This window comes from Zea mays, chromosome 5 (assembly GCF_902167145.1).
Source record: "Zea mays cultivar B73 chromosome 5, Zm-B73-REFERENCE-NAM-5.0, whole genome shotgun sequence".
NCBI lineage: Eukaryota > Viridiplantae > Streptophyta > Magnoliopsida > Poales > Poaceae > Zea > Zea mays.
In genome coordinates, this window is record NC_050100.1 from 223,677,880 (window position 1) to 223,701,860 (window position 23,981).

General features: G+C 46.4%; 2 protein-coding genes, 1 long non-coding RNA gene and 1 other non-coding gene across 4 annotated transcripts; 2 read left to right on the forward strand and 2 right to left on the reverse strand.

Annotated features, from left to right (window-relative positions):
• Positions 1 to 2,172: 2,172 nt before the first annotated feature.
• Positions 2,173 to 2,262, reverse strand: TRNAM-CAU (transfer RNA methionine (anticodon CAU)). The gene is given in 2 exon segments: positions 2,173 to 2,208; positions 2,225 to 2,262. It is a non-coding gene; the product is annotated as a tRNA-Met (tRNA).
• A 582-nt stretch (positions 2,263 to 2,844) lies between these two features.
• LOC100273659 (uncharacterized) lies at positions 2,845 to 11,808 on the forward strand. The gene is made up of 17 exons (NM_001148073.1): positions 2,845 to 2,982; positions 3,107 to 3,281; positions 3,792 to 3,856; positions 3,980 to 4,049; positions 4,189 to 4,260; positions 4,367 to 4,570; positions 4,900 to 4,973; positions 5,062 to 5,145; positions 8,965 to 9,052; positions 9,137 to 9,218; positions 9,505 to 9,578; positions 9,749 to 9,856; positions 9,934 to 9,998; positions 10,871 to 10,984; positions 11,178 to 11,277; positions 11,362 to 11,415; positions 11,505 to 11,808. Exons 2-17 carry the CDS (start codon positions 3,144 to 3,146, stop codon positions 11,598 to 11,600), a joined length of 1,488 nt encoding a protein of 495 aa, NP_001141545.1. The 5' UTR covers positions 2,845 to 2,982; positions 3,107 to 3,143; the 3' UTR covers positions 11,601 to 11,808.
• Positions 11,809 to 14,033: 2,225 nt separating this feature from the next.
• On the reverse strand, positions 14,034 to 17,038 carry LOC100501504 (uncharacterized). The gene has a single exon (XM_020538740.2). The coding sequence runs from the start codon at positions 15,796 to 15,798 to the stop codon at positions 14,404 to 14,406; it is 1,395 nt and encodes a 464-aa protein (XP_020394329.1). The 5' UTR covers positions 15,799 to 17,038; the 3' UTR covers positions 14,034 to 14,403.
• Positions 17,039 to 23,082: 6,044 nt separating this feature from the next.
• Positions 23,083 to 23,339, forward strand: LOC109939600 (uncharacterized). Its single transcript, XR_002262099.2, has 2 exons — positions 23,083 to 23,193; positions 23,295 to 23,339. It is a non-coding gene; the product is annotated as an uncharacterized lncRNA (long non-coding RNA).
• The last annotated feature ends 642 nt before the right edge of the window (positions 23,340 to 23,981 follow it).

The following is a 23,981-nucleotide window of genomic DNA, read 5'->3' on the forward strand; positions in this document are numbered from 1 at the left end:
AAGCTAGTTCAATTATGCACTTCTGCACTTGCTTTGGTTTGTGTTGGCATCAATCACCAAAAAGGGGGAGATTGAAAGGGAATTAGGCTTACACCTATTTCCTAATTAATTTTGGTGGTTGAATTGCCTAACACAAATAATTGGACTAACTAGTTTGCTCTAGTGTATAAGTTATACAGGTGCCAAAGGTTCACACTTAGCCAATAAAAAGACCAAGTATTGGGTTCAACAAAGAGAGCAAAGGGATAACCGAAGTGTGCCCTGGGCTGGCGCACCGGACTGTCCGGTGTGCCACCGGACAGTGTCCGGTGCACCAGGGGACTTCACGCTGAACTCCTCACCTTCGGGAAAATCCAGAGGCGCTCCGCTATAATTCACCGGACTGTCCGGTGCCCCAGGGAAGAGCAACTCTGGAACTCGCCAGCTTCGGGAATTTGCTCCGCTATAATTCACTGGACATGTCCGGTGCACACCGGACTGTCCGGTGAGCCAGCAGAGCAACGACTATTCGGCGCCAACGGTCACCTGCTACAACATTAATTGCGCGCCAGTGCGCGCAGAAGTCAGGCACGCGCGAAGTGGCGCACCGGACACTTTACAGTACATGTCCGGTGTGCCACCGGACATCCAGGCGGGCCCAACAGTCAGAGCTCCAACGGTCGGAACCCAACGGCCTGGTGACGTGGCTGGCGCACCGGACACTGTCCGGTGTGCACCGGACTGTCCGGTGCACCATCCGACAGACAACCTCCACCAAACGGCTAGTTTGGTGGTTGGGGTTATAAATACCCCCAACCACCCCACATTCAAGACATCCAAGTTTTCCTACTTCAACCACTTACAAGAGCTCTAGCATTCAATTCTAGACACACCCAAGTGATCAAATCCTCTCCAACCACACAACACCTTAGTGATTAGTGAGAGAGATTTGCTTGTGTTATTTCGAGCTCTTACGCTTGGATTGCTTTCTTCTTTGATTCTTTCTTGCGATCAACTCAATTGTAACCAAGGCAAGAGGCACCAATTGTGTGGTACCCTTGCGGGGAAGTTTTGTTCCCGTTTGATTGAGAAGAAGAAACTCACTCGGTCCGAGGGACCGTTTGAGAGAGGGAAAGAGTTGAAAGAGACCCGGTCTTTGTGACCACCTCAACGGGGAGTAGGTTTGCGAGAACCGAACCTCGGTAAAACAAATCCACGTGTCACACTCCTTATTTGCTTGCGATTTGTTTTGCACCCTCTCTCGCGGACTTGATTATATTTCTAACGCTAACCCGGCTTGTAGTTGTGATTAACTTTGTAAATTTCAGTTTCGCCCTATTCATCCCCTCTCTAGGCGACTTTCAACGGTGCATGGCGTCTCACCTCGCAGTGTCTGTGAGACGTGAGGAGCTCCTCTCGTAGTTCGACAACAGGTTTGTCGCATTAATCATGATGCTAAGAATGTATGATGTAGTAGTTTTGATGGACACAGTTATAGAAAAAAACTCTCATGCAAGTGATAAACGTAATAGGATCTTGTTGGAGCTCCACGATTGTGTTGCTATGGTGGAGCTATGGTAATACCCTACCGCGACAAAGATGCATGGCGTCTCTCCTCGCAGTGTCTGTGAGACGTCCTACGAGAGGAGCTCCTCTCATAGTTCGACGACAGGTTATCGCATGAATCATGATGCCAAGAAGATATGATAGAGTAGTTCCAATTGATGCAGTTATAGACGCAAAATGAACTCTTATTTTAGAACTATCAAACAACTACGTATAGAAGTACGATGGTTCTCTTTTTATTAGTATATGTTATAAGTTAGAAATATAACATAGAAAAAACTATACTACAAGATATAAATAGAATCTTGAAAGAGGATAGTGGCAATTTTAAAATCATCACGCATGTTATCAGATGTTTCCTCTATTACTTTTTACGTGTTATATTAGCTTTATTCTATATAAAATATTGTTATTCTTGATCAACAATTATTTAAATATTATAGTTTTCTAACATATTTCTCTTGTAGTGATGACATCTAATATATAACAAAGTTAAGACGACGTCAATTTTTGAGAAGTTTTAAAAGGAGCGGAGAAGACCGTGTCATGTTAGAACCATGACGCAGTTGGTAACATTTTTAATTTTAAGTAAACAAAATCAAACAAGTGAAAACGACAAAAAAATATTGGGGTGAGAGAGGCTCGAACTCTCGACCTCAGGATCACTCAAATCATAAGCTATGAGACCTACGCGCTAGCCAACTGCGCCACCACCCCAACGTTGTTTCTTGTTAAGTTTCAATATTGTTATGCATAATATAAGAGGACAGTTATATTCCTTGTGCATGTGAGATTCGAAGATTCAGAATTCAGTCCTATAAAAGTGAACAAAGGATTTTATACTCTACGGAAGTTGTATCTGCCATGCCTCTGCTAACAAGAACCACGGCAAACAGGTAGACAGCAAAGCATCATGCCTTGCAGTTGCAGAGTTGGTTCGGCAACTAGTGCAGCAGTAATGAACGCGACCGATACGGGTTCAGACTTGCTGCCTTCCACTTCACACGTGGTCGCCAGACAAATCAAAGTTGAACAGGAGGAACATCAGCACGGTGCCGAATCGCAAAATCCACAGGAGATCCGGGGGACGTCACTGGTGATGCGATCTTGCGCCCTCCCTTGCCGCCGTCGGATCGCGCCAGCACACCAGCGCAGCGTGTATGACCAGGGGTGGGCTGGGACGGGAATGGAAGACCGGGGCAGAGCTGGCAAGTGGCAAGGCTGCGCAGAGGGACTTTTTGTGTAAAATGCGGTGGGAAGGTGCGCTGCACCTGCAAGCAGAGGTGTGCTCTACTGACAGAGTTTGAACTCAAGAGGAGGCGAGGCAGAACCGCAATCGCGACCGCGACCCGCAGGTGACATACATACGGTGCGAGCGCCGGAAGCCGGAAGCACCGGTGACGAAGCCTTCCGTGTCATCACTCATCAGGATCTCAGGTGCATATTTCGAGCGGAACAGCTTCGTATTATTTGCGCCGGCGAAATTTCTGGCTCGTTTGTCCCCGCGGTTCTGCTGAGGCCAGATTTCCTCCTGCGGCGTTGAATTGCGCGCTCGACCTAGGGTTTTGTTTCGTTTCGCGGGCGTTGGGAATCCATCCATGGCGAGGAAGATGCTCATCGACGGGGAGGTGGCGGCCGTCGCGGATGGTGGGCACTATGACTACGATCTCTTCGTCATCGGGGCGGGCAGCGGCGGCGTTCGCGGCTCTCGCACCGCCGCCTCCTTCGGAGCTAAGGTTCGTTGCTTCCCCACACCCCACCAGCTCCTATGCCTGACGTGATGCCTCCTAGCCGTGATACCCGAGCCCATCTACTGTCGCCTCGCTGCTCTATCCGCGGTTCCGCCGCTTCCATTCCCCTGCTAGCCCCACCGGCTGCCACTTCCATGGTCGGCGCCCCGCACGCGCTGCCTGCTGCTCCCCTGGGGGGAAGGGGGTATAGGATTAGATGGCTGCCGCCTGCCGCTGACGGCTGGCTCGACCCTGCGGCTGGCTGGGCGGTTGAATAATGGAGTTCCGTGGTGTGTGGATTATTATGTTCCAAACCGCGTGGAATTGGATGCAGTTCATAGGATGTCAACGGCTCAGAGTGAGGTGTTCCTCGGCTGGGTGTTTGTACTTTGTAGGGCCTCCCCTTTTCATATATCGCCCTGCAACGCAATAACAATCGTATCATGTGTTTGGTGTCCTACAATGGTCGGGTCTGTTGCTTCTTGTCTTTTTGACTCCTTGTGGGATTTCTGGCAGGTTGCGATTTGTGAGCTCCCATTCCACCCCATCAGCTCAGAGTGGCTAGGAGGACATGGTGGGACGTAAGCATCTCCTAGTTGTTTTCGTGCATTTCTCGTGCTTACTCAAAACATGCAGCTATTCTGCTTGGTATATTAACTACATTCTAAATCGACATGTTCATAATGATTTTATTATTGTCCTAGTTGCGTGATACGTGGTTGCGTACCTAAAAAGATACTCGTGTATGGTGCATCATTCCGTGGAGAATTTGAGGTTAGTCATGTTACTGTCTTATTATGATAGAACTAATGTGGGTATCCAAAATGGTTCTGAAGTGGCTATCATGGAATCTAAGGACACACTTGCCTTGATTGTAGATTGTATGTGAACTGTAGTTTTGTTACAAATGCAGGATTCGAAGAATTTTGGGTGGGAGATTAACGGAGATATTAACTTCAATTGGAAAACGCTATTGGAAAATAAGGTCATGTTTAAATCTCTACCATGACTGTGAGCATGTTCTCCGCAACTGCTGACCCTGAAGGAATATCATATTGCCCAAGGTCCTAATTTTTTCTTCTTCTCTTCAGACTAAAGAAATTGTTAGATTAAATGGTGTGTATCAGAGGATCCTTACCAGTGCCGGTGTGACAATGATTGAAGGGGCAGGCAGTCTAGTTGATGCTCATACTGTTGAAGTTAGCCAGCCTGATGGTTCAAAGCAAAGGTATACAGCGAAGCACATTTTGATCGCGACTGGTAGCCGTGCTCAACGTGTCAACATACCTGGAAAGGTTTGTAAAATTCCCCACCTACCTTGTCACTAAAACTTGCACAGTTTGATTCCATTAATACTTGTTTATTTTCTAGCTGATTGATGCTGAAGATGGGTGATTGTTCGGATTTCCAATATGCTTAATTACACACTGCATGTTTGAATTTGCTCTTGCACAGTGCTTCTTTCTTGAACTGTATTGAGTGAGCCAAACATTAGCTTTTATCTAAGGAAGCATACTGCATATCATATTTGTTATGTTTTGGCCTTTGTTCGTTTTCATTTTGTCCTTCATTCATCTGGTGAATTATTGTTAAAAACTAGTGAAAACAATCTGTCTTTTTTCAGGATCTGGCTATTACTTCTGATGAGGCCTTGAGCTTGGAGGAGCTTCCAAAGCGCGCTGTAATCCTGGGTGGCGGGTAGAGTACTGTGTGCTACTTTAAAGATACATTGTGTTGTTGCTCCAATTCTCTTACATACCTTTGTTCATGTGACCAAATAATGCAGATATATTGCTGTTGAATTTGCTTCTATCTGGAGGGGGATGGGTGCTGAAGTAGATTTGTTTTATCGAAGAGATCTTCCTCTAAGGTTTGTAATTAATTTTCGGGAATCGCTTCTCTTACTAATTCTTTAATGGCTAGCACAGCTTCTTGTTCAAGTAATACTCTTTTATTCTTGCATTCTGGTTATATCATGCTCTACTTCTGTTTGCATTCGGGTAATTTATTATCAATCCTGGTAGTGAACATAACTAGACTGGACAACCTGTCCTCTGCCCATATTGTACATTGATGCATTTTTGAACAGCCATATTAATAGTGTCGATTTGAAATGTTAGCCTATGTTCCGTGATTAGTAGAAATAAAAAGTCCAAAAACTGTTTTTTTGCTCTTCTACCTGAGTTGGTTATGTGGCCTGAGTAGCACTTCTCGGGTCCTGAGTTCGACTCTCCACAGGAGGGAATTTCAGGCTGTGGTTAAAAAATCTCCTTGTCTGTCCTACGCCAAAGCAAAGGTCGAAGGACCGACCCCGGTCGCGGTTGTTCTCACATAGTCTACGGTGCCGCTGTGTATTGGGTGGGGCATGGGTTCGTGGTTTACTGGTTTTTCTCGACCTGCTTGACTTCTTAATGTAATGCCGAGGGGCTCTCTTACCCCCAAGTCGGGTGTTTTTTAACTTTTAAGAGTTAAATGCTCCAGTGGCCTCAGAACTTGTCAAGGGATGTAATTTAGGTCCACGAACTTTAAAAATGCATTTCTAGGTCATTGAACTTTTTTTTTTTCGAAAACGCAGGAGAGCTGCGTATCAATATATTAAGAAGAAAGGGTGAGGCAAGGAAACCTCGTACAACTCCACACGAACCCACAAACACTAGGCTATAGGGAGAAGGAGAGAATTAACATCAACAACAACAAAAGACATCTACTCCCGTGACCATGGAGACTCAAATTAAAGAATACCCACTGAAATTACTGGAGCATAAGGATGTTAGATAAATCCCTGGCTCCAGCCCTATACCAGAGATGAGCCTCCTCCTTGACCCAATTGATGACCATGCTTTGACTAGGCTGCACACCATTAAAAACACAGCTATTGTGGTGATTCCAGATGGCCCAAGCACCAATAATGATCAAAGAGTTCAAGCCCTTGTGCAGCCCTTTGTTTACTAGACCAGCAGAAAATGCAGCAACCCCTTCCCACCAATCTTCAAAGGAGGAGCACGCAGGGTTAGGAGCAAGATGCTGCAACCCAACAGATTTCATCATCTGAAACCAGACAGCCCGAGAGAAAACACAGGAAACCAGCAAGTGGTTTGTCGTTTCTTCCTCTTGGTCACAAAGTATACAAAATTGAGGGTGAGGCAGTCCTCTTTTTGCTAGTCGATCTGCTGTCCAGCAGCGATCGTGGGCCACGAGCCACATGAAGAACTTGCATTTATTTGGAGCCCATGATTTCCAAATCCTTTTCCAGGGTTTAAAAGTTGTTGCTCCAAGAAAGAAACCGGTATATGCCGATTTGGCCGAATATAAACCTGAGCTTGAAAGCCTCCAGCTATGCTTATCCTCCTGATCTGGTGTTAAGACCCAGTCTGTAGTGAGGTCCCAAACCTTGAGGAAGTCAGACAAAACATTTACAGTGATAGCTCCTCTAATATCATGGACCCAGCTCCTTGAGATGAGGGCATCGTGGACATTCCTCATTCTAGCCCTAGAAGAGACCATCTGGACCAAATGAGGGGCCAGCTGACATAGACTTTGGCCATCGATCCAATTATCTGTCCAAAACAAAGTGTTTCTGCCGTTGCCCACCACCGAGGAGATTGCTACCGAGAAGAAGGCCTTAACTGAAGGATGAGCATTTATTTTAAAGGATGCCCAAGGTCTGCCAGTATCGGTTTTTTCCAGCCAGAGCCAGCGTAATCTAAGAGCCCAATTCTCCAAATTCTTTTGGCCTTGTAACCTTGTTCCAAGCTACCAAGCAATGTCCTCCCAAAGCTTCTTTCCTCCCTCTCCACAGGAAATTCCTTCTGATCTTGTCAATTGCTTTGAAAACCCAAGAAGGAAGGTCCATGGCCATCATTAAGTAGATATTCATTGAAGACAGGACAGTCTGGACTGTAATCAGTCTTCCAGCTCTAGTCAACAGATCAGCTTTCCAGCAGGGAAGACGATGTGCAATTTTATCAATGAATGACTGAAAGTGTTGTCTGCCGAGCTTCTTTAAGGATAGAGGTCCACTCCTTATATATGCACCAAAAAAGACAGGACAGTCTGGACTATAATCAGTCTTCATGTGCAGCGGCGGCGTACCACATATTCTTAAACTTACAAATTTGGTGCATCTTAGGTTTATTTTTGGATCATACTGATCACTGCGGTGTGTCACTTAACAAGATCAAAGACCTAAAAATGCATTTTCAAAGTTCATGGATGCCACTTATCCCTTGACAAGTTCAGGGGGCGCTGGTGCATTTAACTCTTTTTTATGGATTCAACTGCTGTGACATTACAGTGAAATTTGTGATATAATAATGCCAAAAACCATGCATTGATTCCATCATTATGTTCTGCACATGAAGGAGACCACAGAACCAACTTCTCTTGAGTTGCATTGGTTAGACCGTTGAAGCCCAGAGGTCGAGAAACCCCTATCGGTCTGTCACCAGTACAGGTTCAAAGGCTGGCCGTAAGGGCAAAGTTGGGGGGGACATCTCTCCCTCTGGTTGAGTCCTTTTGTTTTTTTTAAAGAACTCTGTGAATAGTATTTTAATGGGCCAGTGCGCACGTGTGTTGTTTTTGTTTTTCAGCTAAGGAGTGCAAATGGTCTGTCTTGTTTTTGAAACCTGGACTTGCATATCTGATAACACACTGCCTAGCAGGCAATTATCCCTCCATCCATCTTTGATCTGTGTATTATAATAAGTAAGCACTGGGATGAAGGATATGTGTTCGCCAAGGTGCTATTCTGCACTCTCCTAGTTGTGCTTATGCGCAGGGATGGAGCCAGGAAAAAAATTATGAGGGGCTCTATGGGCTCGGGAGCGATAGGGGGGCTGGAGCCCCATCCGTCCCACTGCTAGAATTGTCCCTGACTTGCGCGTTGGGCAGCGGGGGTACTGCAGACCTAGGGGGCGTTGGTGGCACCACTCATGCGTATGTGACGTAAGGTGGGTGGACATGTCATTTCTGGTGTCTTCCACAAGCAGATCTGCTCTGGCCACGATGGGGAGGTGGGGAGCTGGAGACATTGAGAAGCGGTGCAGGGGACATTGGGTGACATTGGTGTGGGTGTGCGTGATCCGGTTGGGGCAGGCGACGGCAGAGGGCACAGGCGGGGTGACCGAGCAGGGTATACCAGGAGAGAGCAAGCCAGCGAAGGATAATGTGGCAGTGGGAAGCTTGGAGATGGTGTTGTTCAGATTTGGGATTTGGCTGTAATTTTATGGCCCTTTCTCTTCAAAGCTTGGCCCACTAGGCCCTTTCTTTAGAGTACATGTGTGTATATGGCAATGCCTAGGCGGAGGGTCACCGCTTAGAGAGCACCTAGTGGTTTTTTAACCTTGCCAAGGAGTACATAATCTCCTCCGTAAAACCATTACTCCACAGGAAACTAGCTGCGTTTTTGCTGCAGACCAATTGGGATAGGTATGGCATTTTTTTGTCCTGCATGCTAACCGAAGCATCATGCAACTCCCACTTGAGATGCAACTGGCTTCTGCTGTTCCATATGCAATGTGTAGATCAAATTTGGTTCTATCTTTTTACGTACGCGCAGATCAAGATGGATGGAGTAGTATGTCATGTGCTGATTGTATGATACTTTCAAGTTTAGAAACAGGAAGCTTGTTGCTATGATTGATGTGGACAGGAAATATGGGCATACCATTATTAACAAACTCACTTGCAGAGGTTTTGATGATGAGATGAGAGCTATTGTTGCAAGCAACCTTGAGGGAAGGGGAATCAAGTTGCATCCAGGGACAAATCTCTCTGAGGTGATTTTTACTGAAGTACAACAGTGCATTTTGATTTCTAAACATAAGTTCTAAGTTGGGTCAGTTTCATTTTATTTTAACCAGTTGAGTAAAACGGCTGACGGAATAAAAGTTGTAACTGATAAAGGAGAAGAGCTCATTGCAGATGTTGTCCTATTTGCGACAGGTATTTGGGATATCTCGGTAGTTGAATTTTATCTTTGTTGCATAAATACAGTTGCTTAGACGTCCAGTTTTGGACTGTAGTCTTCCTTGGCAATTTGGTATCTTTGTTCAGAGGAGTTGGGTGTCTCCTACAATGCTTCTAAGGTTTACCACAACAAGAAATACGAAATAAAATATTTGTAGATAAATGTTTATTTTCTTATTTGCTTTCATATTTATTGCAATACATGGAACCCAGTATTTTTAGTTTAATACTATATCCATGCCTTGTATTTAATTGGTTGCAGGGCGCACACCAAACTCCCAGAGACTGAACTTGCAAGCTGCAGGCGTTGAGATTGACCGGGTTGGAGCCATCAAGGTTATCTTTTCTTTCTTCCCTAGCTTTCTCTTCTTTGCCTGTGGGGCGTATTTACACCTGTCCACCGATAAATCTGATTGAGATTGTATTGGGAAGTTGAATTTATCACTAACACAAGTTTCAGTTTATTTTGAGTAATTTAAATGTTTGTTTCAATGTTGTCTATTTAGGTTGACGAATATTCTCGTACTTCTGCTCCTAGTGTATGGGCTGTGGGTGATGTAACAAACCGGATTAATTTAACACCTGTTGCATTGATGGAGGCAACTTGCTTTGCTGTAAGTGGTTGCAGTAGAGATCGCTTTAGTTCTTTGTAACTGGTAGTTCCTTACCCTTTTCACACTTTCAACTGCAGAAAACTGTGTTTGGTGGCCAGCAAGTTAAGCCTGATCACAGAGATGTTCCTTGTGCTGTTTTCTCGTTAGTCACACAATCTTATTCACTTTCAGTTGAATGGTGTTGTTTGCATCTTTCTAATCCAGCCAAGTTGCATGGTTGCACATATGCTTTACAGTTTGCAGCACAATGATTGCAGTTTTAGTCAAACTAGATTGCATATTTTTTGTTTAATAGTTCTTTCAACGAAGCACCTGTGGTTTACTTGGCATCACAGGTGTTTGCATGTTTCTGGTTCTCTGTGTAGATTTTTTGTACTCATTTTCTTCTAAACCCGTTGCTGAAATATTTAACTGATAACATGGGAAAATGCTGGTGGTTTACTTGTTTCTGCCTCTGTAGTTTTTTTGGTATTAGTTTAACACTTCTAAGTCCATGTTGCTGAAAGCCTGAAACAATAAACAACAACTAATACAACAACAAATAAGGCCTTTTAGTCCCAAGCAAGTTAGGGTATGATAGAGTTGAAACCCTACGGAAGACACAAACCAAGGTTCTGCCACATGAATAGCTAATTTTCACGCACCCCTATTCAAGGCCATTTTTTTGGTGTATATTTCATCATTTCAAGTCTTTTTTAGTATCTCTCATCCCACGTTAACTTTAGTCTTTCTCTCTTTTCCCATTACTATCGTGTATAGGATCCACTACGCACCGGTGTCTCTAGACGTCTTCTTTGGACATGTCTAAACGTCTCAAAATAACAACTAGTAACGTTGGAAAATTGGTAGCATAAATTTTCAGCTGTTTTGGGCTCTCTGAGTTGTACTTGTTCTATGAGGCGTCATGTTATAGTTGACGCAAATATTCAGAGAGGTGTTCTTTTAAGAATATATGCTTTCCTCCTTAATCATCGATCATCCTGTAATAACTTGGTTCTCTGTTATTTTCAATAGCATTCCACCACTATCTGTAGTGGGCCTCAGCGAAGAACAGGCCTTGGAGGAAGCTAATGGTGATATTCTTGTTTTCATCTCATCATTCAACCCAATGAAGAACAGCATATCCAAGTAAGCATAGTAGAGCATGCCTGTTAGATTTTCTTGTCTGCTCCATTTGCAGGCTTACACCCTGTGAGCTCTGACATATATGTCTTGTACCACATCCAAAGATCTGACTGTTCCCTGTTTTCTTCAGTCATGCGCTCTGCTTTGTAGTTTCTATATCTCCTATAGAAGTTTGTAATTCGGTCTATGTTTTCAGGCGCCAGGAGAAGACTATCATGAAACTGGTAGTTGATGCTGAAACTGACAAAGTACTTGGTGCATCCATGTGTGGACCAGACGCACCTGAAATTATCCAGGTAAAGCATATGTACAACTATCTGGGTAATTTTTCTCTTCCTTTGTTCGTTGTTATCTTATGATTGAGCTTTGGCATGATCCAGGGCATCGCTATTGCGGTTAAATGTGGAGCCACCAAAGCAGACTTCGACAGCACTGTATGTTCGTCTAAAGAGACCTCTTGAAGTAAAGCAGCTGCTGATATCTTTTCGCCTAATGGTGTATTATGCTTCTGTTGGCTTTTCAGGTCGGAATCCACCCTTCCGCTGCTGAAGAGTTCGTGACCATGCGCACCGTGACGAGGCGCTTGAGCCCGACATCCAAGCCAAAGACGAACTTGTAAGCAAGAAATTGGTATTCTGGGGAAATGTTACACCGGACAAATACTCTGGTTTCATCACGTTGGTAATTTTTACGTCATTGGAACTGGAACCATGTATATTGAAGGAATAAGTTGTTTTTTTCATGGCAACACACCGAAAATAATGAGACCGTGGACTTTCTTGATACAAATAATGAGCTCAAGCAGAGAACGTTTATGGTTGGTTCTCATCTGAATTCTTTGCGGCGTTGGCAGAAAAGTTGCTATGCTAGCTTGGAACACATTTCTAGTTAGTTAGTTAGTTCGGCCGTAACTGTATAAGGTAATGGCGATTGGTGAAGTCGTGCAGGTGATACTCGCTAACCTGTCATACTCGTGGCACTGTGTTTTGATAAAAAAAAACAGCTCATATCCGGTGACGTTAGTCTCTGACTGCAATCAATTTAGCACATGAAATCTGACCCACAAGTGCAGAAACGCGTCTTAAAATGACTTCTAGTGGCGCGCCAGTACAATACTGTTAAGCTGAGATCGCTTTCCAGCCGCCGATGAGAATGCTGAGCTGCAACCGATATCTGGGCCAGGGCAAGTTGCCATGCCGAGCCGTCTAGCGCGACGTGCGTGTATAAGAGCAATCACGTGCGTGCTGGGATGGAGTTGGAAGTCCTGGGCAATTTTATTGCGCGAGAGGTCAAGACAAGTACTACTGCATGCCGTGTTCACTCCCGTCCCGTGTTCCCAACCTCCCATCATGCGATTGCGAAGAAGAAGCACCGCGAAGCAGCAGATGCGGAGGACGCCGCCGCGCGCGTGTTCCACCGAACCGCGGGCGCGGGTGTCACCTTGACGATGACGCCCATGCAGTGCAGGCAGGACACGCCAGACGACAGACATCGCGCGCGGGGTTGTTTTACCCCTGCTGACGAGGTGCCTGGCCTGGATATGTAGCTACTCCTATTTGCAACAGTATATATTGGCCTAGCTAGTCCTGATTGCGGTGCTCGCATCGCAGGTATAGTATAGTACGTCCGTACACTGTTGCCATGATTGGGCCGGGTGGGAGGTGCTGTATCATGCATGCATGCCAACGGGACGGGACCCCTCTGCTGAAGCAGAAGCACAGTGGTGCCGCCGCCTTCTGCCTCAGATTGGATGAAGCTTGCTTGCACTAGCAATTAGTCACAACTCATGTAAATGTCCTATATCTTAAGCGGTATCAATAGGATAAGTGCGAAAAAACATAACAGAAAGTATCTTAGTGAAGAACGTATATAACACAGTTCTCTAAGGTAGTGTTTGGTTGAAAAGCCAAGTACAACGGAGCCGTTCTGTCCTAGTTTTGCTGTTGTTTGTTTATAAAGTAACTAGAACAGAATGACTCCAATTAGAGAATATTCTCCTCAGATCCGGAACCATTCCGCTCCAAAAAATCAACCGGACGGAGCCGCTCCGTTCCCATCCCGCTCCGTTCCGTTCACTCTGCAACCAAACAAAAAACAGAGCCGCTCCGTTCCAGATTACCAAACACAGAACAGAGCGGCTCCGTTCCTAGAATCAGGGATGGAACGGCTCCGTTCTACTTAACTCCTCAACCAAACACTACCTAAGTCTAGATATGGTTTTAGCTATACAACCCACATAAATAAGTTGTATATTGAGAGATTCTAGTAGTGAATAAGATATAAGACTTAGATACATTGAGTTGTATGAAGGGGTTTTTTAAGTATATCTAATGCGTTAATAACCATAATCTAGTATCTAAGTACTCCCTCCGTTTTTTTTGCACTATCCAGCGACTAATAAAAAGAAACGGAGGGAGTAGTATGTACATAACTTTAGACAGATAGAAGCTTTGTTTGATGGGGTCTCTGACTCTCTGTCTCTATCGCTCGTTCCCAGCCGGCCCTCGCAGCCGCAGCGAAGCAAGCTTTTTGTGTGTGACTGGGTGTAGTTGTGTACGTCCGTGTCTCTATCAATGCAACCTGCATTTGCACTCACGCCGGCCCGGTGCTACAGTCGCTACGTACGCTAACGATTTGGGAGGATGATCACATATCAATGCAGGTTGCTCCAACTTTACGCAGAAAAGGAGAAAATCAAATTTCAGCGAAAATGTACTACTGTCCCCTCCACCACCTGTGTGTGTACAGCTTATGATTCGGTGCCACAGGTACAAAATAGTGAATCTCTTTAGGCCCTCCTCCATGCACTTTCGTCCTCAACATGTCACCTAGCTTTTCTCTGGTCGCCATTGCAACCAACGCAGCAGCAGCAGCAGCAACGTTATTAATGGCGGCTCGTCATGTCAGTTTGAAATATTATTGCTAGCTAGCTGTTGCCGGCAGGATGAAGCAAGCAGCAGGAGAGTATAGCAGGTACTGTACAAGTTTGCATCGGCGAGTAAACAAACGTACAGTCCGGTCGGCACCAAAATGAAAAGGCAAGTACAAAGACTTCAGCACAAATGTTCCTTCACAAAACTTTAGCACACTTTGTATATATTTTTTTTCTTTCATGCACGCTCTACTATACATTTACAAATTACAAGTATACTTACTATACCTGTATACTACCAGACAGAAGAGAACTCGCTCGATCGCCATTTGTATTTCATATACACGTACGTACGTACACTTGTCCATTTTCTTTTTACCCACCTTCGCCTGTCTCTCGTCTCGTCGCAAAAAAAGAAAGAAGTATTTTTATAATTCAGGAATTTTAAGTTTTGTTGATGAAACTTGGTCGGATTAATGATATTTGGTGGCGTTAATTAATAATTAAATAATGGAGTTGTTATATTTTTTTCTTCCAAAAAAATAGACATTTAAAATACGAAGCCGCTCCCCTGTCCCTGGACGTCGTTAACCCATCCGAACTTGTCCATGTAGGGGTTGACGAGCGTCTCCGGCGGGTACTGGTCGATGCAGTCCTCCCACGCGCCGGCGTCGGCGAGGTCCCTGGTCACCTCCCAGTAGCAGCTGTTGCACTTGAAGCCGGAGCCGAAGGTGACCATGAGCACCCTGTCCCCGCGCTTGAGCCTCCGCTTCGCCTCCATGTAGGAGAGCACGTACCAGAGGCTGCTCGCGGACGTGTTCCCCCACCGGTGCAGCGTCATCCTGGCCGGCTCCACGTCGTGGGCGGTGAGCCCCAGGCTCTTCCTGACCGCCTCGATCACCGCCGTCCCGCCGGGGTGGAGGCAGAAGTGGTCCACGCCGGCCTTGAAGTCGATCTTGGGGCTGCCGCCGGCGTGCTTGTTGCGCGGGGTACCCGCCGGCAGGAGCTTGCGGAGGAGGAGGCGGGACGCGAAGCGCGCGAGCTCGCGGGCGGGCAGGATCCGCGGCGCCAGGCGCTGCAGGTTCTCGGTGAAGGCGCGCACGGCGGCCTTGGGCAGCGCCTTGCTGAGGCTGACGCCGAGGCGGCCGTCGGCGTCCTCGCGGTGCACGGCGGCGGCGTGCGCGTCGTCGTGCGCGCCGATGTTGGCGCGCACGAGGCAGCGCAGCTCCATCTTGGCGCGCGCCCGGAACGCCCGGTCGTTGGTCAGCAGCGCCGCGGCGCCGCCGCAGCGGAAGAGGCAGTTGCCGAGCATCATGGACTTGTCGGTGCCGACGTACCAGTTGGGCGCGCACGACTCGGAGGTGACGACGAGCGCCATGGTGCGCGGCCGCGTCAGCATCACGCCGCGCGCGAGGTCCACGGCGACGAGCCCCGCGCTGCAGCCCATCCCGGAGAGGTTGTACGCCATCACGTCGTCCCGCATGCCGAAGCGGCGCACGAGCCTGGACACCAGGGACGGCGCCGGGGAGAAGGAGCCCACGTTGAGGACCACCAGGTCGACGTCGCGCGCGCGCACGCCCGTCCTGGCGAGCACCCCCGCCACGGCGTCGGCGAAGAACTCGTCCATCTCCTCCAGCGCGTCGCCGTGGGTGGGGCTCTCCTCCCGGCCCTGCAGCACGTTGCGCGGGCAGTAGGTGTGCTCGCCGATGCCGGAGTTGACGATCACCTTGAGGAGGAAGCGGTACTCGGAGAGGCCCAGCCGCTTGTTGCGCTCGATGACGGCGCCCGCCGTCTCGGTGGTCACCTTGCGGTCGTCGGAGGGCTTGTGGCACGCGTAGTCCAGCAGGTAGCAGCACGCGCGGCGGCGGCGTGACACGGCCTGCCACGCCAGGTATGCCGCGGTGTGCGCGAGCAGCAGTACGGTGAGCAGGGCGAGCAGCTCCATGGCTGGAATGGAACGTCGGCGGTGGGTCAGTCAGTCACAATAAGTGACAGAGAGCGCGCACACACACACACACTTGGTACTCAGCTAGCTGGGCAGCAGTGGTGTGTGGCGTTATATAGAAGCTGGGGCGATTGCATGCGTCTGGCAGCCAGTATGCGCCGTGGGTCGTAAGCTGCTTCTGCTTGCTTGGGCTGTGTGCTCTGCTGGAGAAGGTTAATACGGTCGCCGTAGCCTCCAACGGCCAACCAACCACTCACTGCTGGTTGGCTTTGCTTGCTTATCTCAGTTAGGCTTAGGCAGGCCCAAGGCCGAGGCCGTGAGCAAAAGTCTTCTCATCTCAGAGCTGCGCCTAAACTGTCGCTTCAGAAAGCGGCATGCCCACCAAGGCACCACCTTGATCATAAATTATTAACATCATTTAAATACATTCATGAAAACTGCCAACCTGTTTGGGAAGACCCACGTCGAGGCGAGCTGTGGCTGGAAGATTTATTTCAACGGTCGCCTGTTGTGTGCCCGTGCAAAAGATGGATGATACAGTGGCATTGCTTTCCAATGCAATCACAAGATGGTAATCATACTATGCTATGACACTCATACGAGGTCAGGGACTGTGATACTTTTAGATAGTCACAATCACAATAACCATGCATGCTAATATTTGCAAGAATAATTCAAGCATGCAGCTTGTTCCTTATGCTACATATGAAGTGGATCAAATAAGACCGGATAGTTACTGGGCTAAGTTTTCCAACCAGAAGATGGTTGAAAACTGTCGAAGGCAAGTAATGGTGTCCTACGAGATTTGATAGCTAACGTTTAAAATATCAGAAACAATAGAAAAGCGGTTACGCTGACACGAATGAAGCATGAACGCCCAAAACTCTGCAAAGCTTACCGCAAGATGCATACAGCTAGCGATCTCCTGGAGCGAAATCAGTTCATTCCTCTCAACATTTTGGTATGCCTTGGTCATGATAGCAACGCTGCCGAAAAGCAAAGTAAAAAAAAAAAAAAAAACTCACCGGAGGAATACATTCCATCTTGTGCAAGCCAGCAGGCCAAAAAAGAATTGTTCAGCTTAACTGCGGAAGGAGTAGACCGCGTAAGGAGTTAGACCGCGGAGAGACGTTGGCGGTGACGCAGAGCATCGCTGCGGCGGCCGTTGCCCGTGACGACGATGAAGCAGTGGCAGAAAACGAGGACCGGGTCGGAGCCAGCGAGACGGATGGTGCTTGCGTGTGGTCCTGCAAGCGGCGGCGCCGCCACCACAGCGGGGGAGGGGGGGCGGGGCCATGGACGGCGAGCGAATGGGCCGCAAGTGGGCCGAAAGTGAGCGAGTGGCAGCACAGTTGGACCAGAAGAATGGGCCGGACGGGGAAAAGGCAATTGATTTTTTTGCCTCTTTATTAGTATTATTAAGTATATATATCTGTACTACATTAAGAGCGGTGTGTAGACCGCCCCCGCCCCCGATAACCACGCAACTGCCCGACCTCCGTTTTCATCGCCGCCGCGCCGCGCCGCACGCCCCCGCCTCCGCCTCGAGCAGCCCGCAACGCCCGCGCCGAATCCGCCTCCCTACGCCCGCAGGAACCGCCAGCACAGCCCGCCGCGACCCGCACGCCCGCCGCGAAACGCCCGCGCGCCGTCCATACGCTCGCCGCGAAACCCCCGCCGCGAAATGCCCCCGCTCTTCATCGGTCGGCTGCTGAACCCTAACCCACTGGCCCACTGCATCCTCTACCCCATCCTGAAATCCACCTCCACCTCCCAAGCCCCACCTCCTCCTTGGCCGCGCCACGGAGGCACTCGACGTGCCCTGCTAAGTAATTTGAGTACACGCCGTGCGAGGACGTCGAGCGGTCGCTGCGGTTCCCACAGGACCACCTGGTGTACCGTGAGCGGCACTGCCCGGCGTCGGAGCGGGAGCGGGAGCGGCTGCAGTGCCTGGTGCCCGCGCTGGTTGGCTACCAGACCCCATTCCCGTGGCCTGCCAGCCACGACGTCGCCTGTTTCGCCAACGTGCCACACAAGGAGCTCACCGTCGAGAAGGAGGTGCAAGAATTTGATCCATGTCGACGAGAAAAAGTGGTTTGCAGTTGACACATGTCTTACTCAGAAATCAGCTATGCCATCCTGCTATTGTGCCACATATTTTGGATTCAACACAGATGAATTGGGATATTATTGCCTTTCTATATATATTGCATGGGATACAAACTTTAATTTTGAATTAATATTTTGCTAGCTTAATTTCGTTTCTGTGATGCCTTCTTTCTCTTCTGGTAGGGCATGTAAATAGGATTGCCTTACTTTTTCAGCTACTTCATTCTATTGTTGTGTAAAATTGCTTATATCACTATTTCACACTCTCTCTCTCTCTAATTTTTTCACTAGGCAGTAAATTAAAAAAACAGGTAGCACATTGCATAGGAGCTGAGGGCTTCTAGACACCCAACTGTTTTTGGCTCCTAGGGGTTCTTTTCGCTACAGCTACAGTAATGGAGGTAGGACCTCAACACAGTTAACAGATTTTAGATGCCTTTAGATATTTTTTGTAAAAGGAATGAGGAATTACTGTATTGAGCTTTGATAACCTCCTTAGCATTTGCCCCTGGTCAGTATTAATTGTTCTGGTTCAACCTCTTATTTTCATAGGTTGTATCTACTAACCTAGAAGTTCAGACAGGGACATTAGATTTGATCTTTCATTTCCTATCATCTGATGTAAATACTTGCACCCTACTTCAAACTTTGATCGATGAAAATGTTGATGATCACATATTTGAGGTTCTCGGGTCATCAGGTAAGAACTTCACCTTTTTGTAGTCGTGAACTTTTATGAAGGATTATGATCAAGAAGACTTACAAAGTTGCACTCCTGCTATACATCTTCAGGAAATAATGATCTGCTTGTCATTTCCTCTGTTCGAGTACTATTATTTTTTTGCGAGATCAGAGGAAAAAATCAAAGAAAAGCTTTCTATTGGATTTCCCACTCCTTCACTATGTTGCAAAGGTACCATTTTATCCAGTCCAGTCCATGTTTTATGACTTTCTTGGATTTGCATGATCAATTGTTCTCGTATCCTCTCACTGCCCCAGGAAGAACAAATAGCATGTACTTTGACTACAATATTGAAAAAAAGATTTTGCATGTTTGTGGATCAACAGAGTAGTTATATATAAAAGAGAAACAGGCACGATATTTTGGCAATGAGCAAATGCAGCTTACAGTGTAGATGTCTCTCTCAGGTTCAGATGCAAACACATCCTTAACTAGATCGATGGCCTCTGACTCCGACAATGGTGTGACAGCATCTTGTGCACATTGAAAATATTTCTTAGGCTATCTGCTGTTAGCGTTATTTGTAGTCACCATTCACTTGTATTTGTGAATGCAAATTTGATTAAATAGGTGCTCATTGAACAGAACCACCGCGAGAAACACACAGAAGATATAAATGTGCAGGGCTTACCCTGGCAGGGAGCAATATATGACTTGGTGATTTTAGTTGATTGTTCAGGACTGGCATAATCAAAGTAGATCTCGTTCCCTGAGCACTATAAATAGTTCTCTCATAGGAACCTACTGCATCATAGGCGAAAACACACCCTTACCCTGTGCAGGTGCACAACATGCTTATTTGAGTGTTCAAATAATAAATGTGAGAAAGTAAAGCAACAAACTTTACCCTCGCTGTCAAGCCCACCGAGCACATTGAAGGCGTAATATGGGAAGAAGCACTTGTAGTACAGGGTATTAGAGAGGAGCTGTGCCATGGCAGGGCAACTCATCCTTTTGTTATGCTGGTGTTGGTATAGCTATATACAGACAAATGAAAGATATTATTGAATCAGTACTGGTGCAGTTTATGGCGCTTGATATAACCGCTTGGTATCAACAAAAAGGGTGATAGAATGAACATATAAAACAATTTACAAGTTGAGTTTTAGTTGTAATTTTTACCAATTCTCTGACAGCTAGGTTCTTGTGCAGAGCCTTAATATCACCCTGAAAGCCAGAAGATGTGATGGAGACATGTTCACTGTATTATTAATGGTGTTTCCATAGTTTGTAGGTGCCCTTTGTGCTCACTGTATAACAACCATCGCATACTTACGGCGTGTTGTAAGGCTGATAAGGCTACTACATTTCTGTAAATTTAAGTTATTTACCTGCACTTTTTCCCCTTCCTGTTCCTGCTTGCGCATTTGTTGCGGTTGAGGGGTGCTTTGGATATGGGGTTCTTAGTAATTAGTTCTTACACTGGTTGTAGACTTGCAGTGTGGTTAGCCTAAGATCTGCCTGTGGCCAAGCAGGCATGACCGGTCACTGTGGAGCCAGTGGTGGTGGGTGAGCTATTGCTGGGACTCATGAATTGTTGTAATGTCGCTGATTAGGAAAGGGAATTGCTTCTCAATTGTTCAGGTTGTTAGTAGTAGCAATGGTTGATGTAATGATAGTGACATGAGTTACAACCCAAGCGGGTGCTCACAAGCTAGGCATTGTAAATGTTGGTGGTCACTGCGAGCCAATTCTGGACCGCAAGCAATACTAATAATCTTCTGTTGCTCCATGCGTTCAGGATTTTGTTTTCGAGGAGTTGGATGATGTGCTGCGCTACTACCCTCAGGGCTACCATGGTGTGGACCGCGAAAGCCGGCCCGTGTACATTGAGAAGCTAGGGATGGTGGATCCCAACAAACTCATGCAGATCACCTCTGTGGATCGCTACATCAAGTACCATGTCCAGGAGTTTGAGAGAGCCTTCAGGGAGAGGTTCCCTGCCTGCACATTGGCTGCCAAGAGGCACATTGACTCCACCACTACCATCTTGGACGTCTAGGGTGCGATATGAGAACGGTTCAGTTTGTGCTGTGCTTACAGAATACATATCTGTTTGTAGTTTATTCGGTTTGATTGTTATTGATTTCTTCAGGGGTTTAAGAATTTCTCCAAGACTACAAGAGAACTTGTGCACCGGATGCAGAAGATTGTAGCGACTATTATCCCGAGGTAATTATTCTTTTCAATGGGTAATATGTTATCTTGGCATTTTCCCTGTTGACCCAGTTAAGTAATATGTGATGAATGCAGACACTCCACCAAATGTTTGTTGTGAATGCTGGCAGTGGATTTAAGTGGATCTGGAACAGCGTGAAGGGCTTCCTTGACCCAAAAACTTCATCCAAGATTCATGTAAGGCCCATAAATTGTATACCATCCTTTAGTGGACACTTGTTTGGTAGCACAATCATTAGTTTTTGTTTCTTCCGTGTAGGTGCTTGGTTTGAACTACCAGAGCATGCTTCTTGAAGTAATAGATTCGAGGTACTCATAGTTGTGTTCACCTGAACTTGTTCCCTTTAGCTGTTTCCTAGCTTCAGCATACCAACATTTAATATTGCTTGTTTTTTCTCAGTGAGCTGCCAGAATTCCTTGGCGGTTCATGCACATGTAGTGACAAGGGTGGTCCGCTAAGAAGTTGCTGATGCGGTGGACGGTGCTGTCATCAGATTTGTTGGTGTTCTTCCCAGCTGCTTTGTGGTTTGTGTGGGCGTACATCAAACTTGGAGTCGGTATTAGTGGAGAGGAGAGACGGGAGGGGTGGATGTGGCTGCTAGCCATGGTCCTGAGCAGTCCTTGCTTGGTATTGATCGATCATGGCCATTTTCAGGTGAGTTTTACTACACTAATAATGTGTGTGATTTAGGTGGGGCAAGTGCGTGGACCAGCAGAGTGCTTTGTGTTGCATTTTGTTTGTAGGCTGACAACTAGGTGTTGTATTGCAGTGTAATTGCATTAGCCTTGGACTTACTCTTGGAGCAATTGCTGGTGTTCTGTCGAGGAATAAGCTCGTCACTGCAACTCTCTTCACTCTTGCAATCATTCACAAACAGGTTTGCCTCATGTTTAGAAAATTGTGTTCATCCAGTCATTCATAAGCTTTGTTACCATACATGTACAATTAATCATCCTGGAGAATGCTATGTTTCTCTAAGCCCATGCATTTCCAATTACACAATGTGAAATAGAAGTTCTTATGGTGGATACTTCCTTATTTAGATTAGGATGTTGTCACTGTGAATACAAAGCAGACCCTATGATCCAACTGAAAATCATGCCAACGACCAACCAAATTGTTAATTTTATTATTTACCTTTATGGTACATCAGGAGCGTCGCTGTGCCGCTCCTCTACCTGCTCGACTCGCTCTCCTCGCAGTACCACGAGCTTCGATTTGGGGTTTTCCTTTGGGAGGTCGTTTGATTGATCGGTGTTGTTGTTTTGCTTTGTGGATGCAGTGACCGCTCACGTTGAGCGTGGATCTGTTGAGCGTGGATCTGGTTCAGGGGCAGACTGAAGAGTGAAATGTGGCAGTTATAGTGCAAGGTGGGATGCCATTAGTGCTTTGTCTGGGGTTCGGTCTATTCCTCGGTTGTAGATCTGGAAGGTACTTATCTACCATGTGTTATTCTTTTTTCTTTCTTGCCTTCTTCTTTTTTGTCGAGTTGCAACTTTCCATCTTCTTCTTGCTGCTACTAATCTTTATGGCTAATTTGTATGCACAGAGGAACTTCTTGATCTTAATCGTGATTATCAGTCCGAAGTTCTGAACACAGCTGCACCACAATTTCTCATCTCTACTATTTGGGGTTTTTGCCAGGCCTTCTTGTTCCCAGATTCTAATATGTTCCTTTTTTATTACAGACGCACTATGTATTGCTCCTTTGCTCATTCAAGGAGCAGTTGCAGTAGCATGTACGTGTTCATGCAATGGAAGCAGTGATGGGATGCTGGGAGCTTGAACAATCTTTACAAAGCCTAACAGGTGGATTGTTTTTAAAATCTTGCGTTAATTCAGAAACTTGGCTGAAGCTTTCAGATATACACTACTTGCTTTTATCATCATTTCAATAATTGTAGCATTGCTGTCAGATGGAAAGATGACAAAGTGCTTTCAGTATTTATTGCAATCGTGTAGTAATTGAATGAATGGAAACATCAACATTAACTAAAAGGAAACAGTGAAAAGGAAGAAAAAATATTTTGCAAAAGTATGAGTATGTGACAGCTCTTTAATTGCACGCCAAAAATATTGCATGCCTTTTCAACAAGCCAACATTGAAGAATATCTGTTTAAAAATGTGTGGCAACTTCTGTAGTTAATATTGAATACCTAAGTTTCTAAGGTCACACTCAGAACACAAAGTCTAGAATACGAGCTGCTATAAATCGATTTGTGGATGCGGCTGCCTGCAGGAGCTGGAACTGCTGAGCGATGGGGCCAATGTGTACAAACTCATCGGACCGGTGCTGGTCAAGCAGGACCTCGTTGAGGCCAAGGCCAACGTCAAGAAGCGCATCGAGTACATCTCCGCAGAGCTGTCAGTCGCTTTCAGCTGGCCTACTTTGCGGTTTCATTCATCAGCTCATGGTGTAAAATTCGTGTTCTTGTGCTCACCTTGTGGAACTGCCTATTTTGCAGGAAGCGGATGGATCGGGCGCTCAAAGACTTGGAGGAAAAGCAAAACAACAAGAAGGAATCGGTATGTTATTGCCCCTTATTTTTTACTGTAACTTTTACTAGGTGGTATACAAAGTTTGGTGCCTGCAATTAATTATATGTTCAAATCTGTTGAATTATACTCGAGTTCAGTAGCCGAGTTGAATTGTATGTTGAATTAATTATACTTGTGCTCATCTTTGTGATTTTGTGATCCACTATAATATCTGTTTATTCAGAACATTCCAGATGTTTACCCTTTTCAAAATCATAGTTGGCAGTACAATTTCTGTTATAATATCCTTTGTGTGGAAATTAAAGTATGCTCCCGAAAATCCCAAATTTGAGCGCAGTTGTTATAATCTGCAGGTGGCCGTGCGCGTCCGGATTGTGCTCCGCCGGCCTGGCACCTACGCCTGATATTGTTTGTGGGTTGAAAATTCAGCGATTATTAGGCTCTGTTCGATTCGGTGCTTCGTTGTGTCCATGGGGGGTTTTGAGCTGGGCCTCTACAGACTTTTGCGCAGCGAGGGGGTCGGCGCTGGGACTCAAATTCATGGTGCTCCTAATACACGTGTTGTTCGTTGGCGCTGTCTTCATCCTCGACTGGTGAATCCACAGGGAGCCGTGGTACGACTCTCTCTTGTTTTTTTTCTTCTAAATTTGGTC

What these genes read in the sequence shown, in the direction of transcription:
- LOC100501504 (XM_020538740.2), bottom strand. Translation starts at nt 15,798, where the DNA reads ATGGAGCTGCTCGCCCTGCTCACCGTACTGCTGCTCGCGCACACCGCG.
- LOC100273659 (NM_001148073.1), top strand. Translation starts at nt 3,144, where the DNA reads ATGGCGAGGAAGATGCTCATCGACGGGGAGGTGGCGGCCGTCGCGGAT. An exon ending in GTGTCAACATACCTGGAAAG is followed by an intron (nt 4,571 to 4,899) that starts GTTTGTAAAATT and finishes GTCTTTTTTCAG; the next exon opens with GATCTGGCTATTACTTCTGA. An exon ending in ACGCACCTGAAATTATCCAG is followed by an intron (nt 11,278 to 11,361) that starts GTAAAGCATATG and finishes GGCATGATCCAG; the next exon opens with GGCATCGCTATTGCGGTTAA.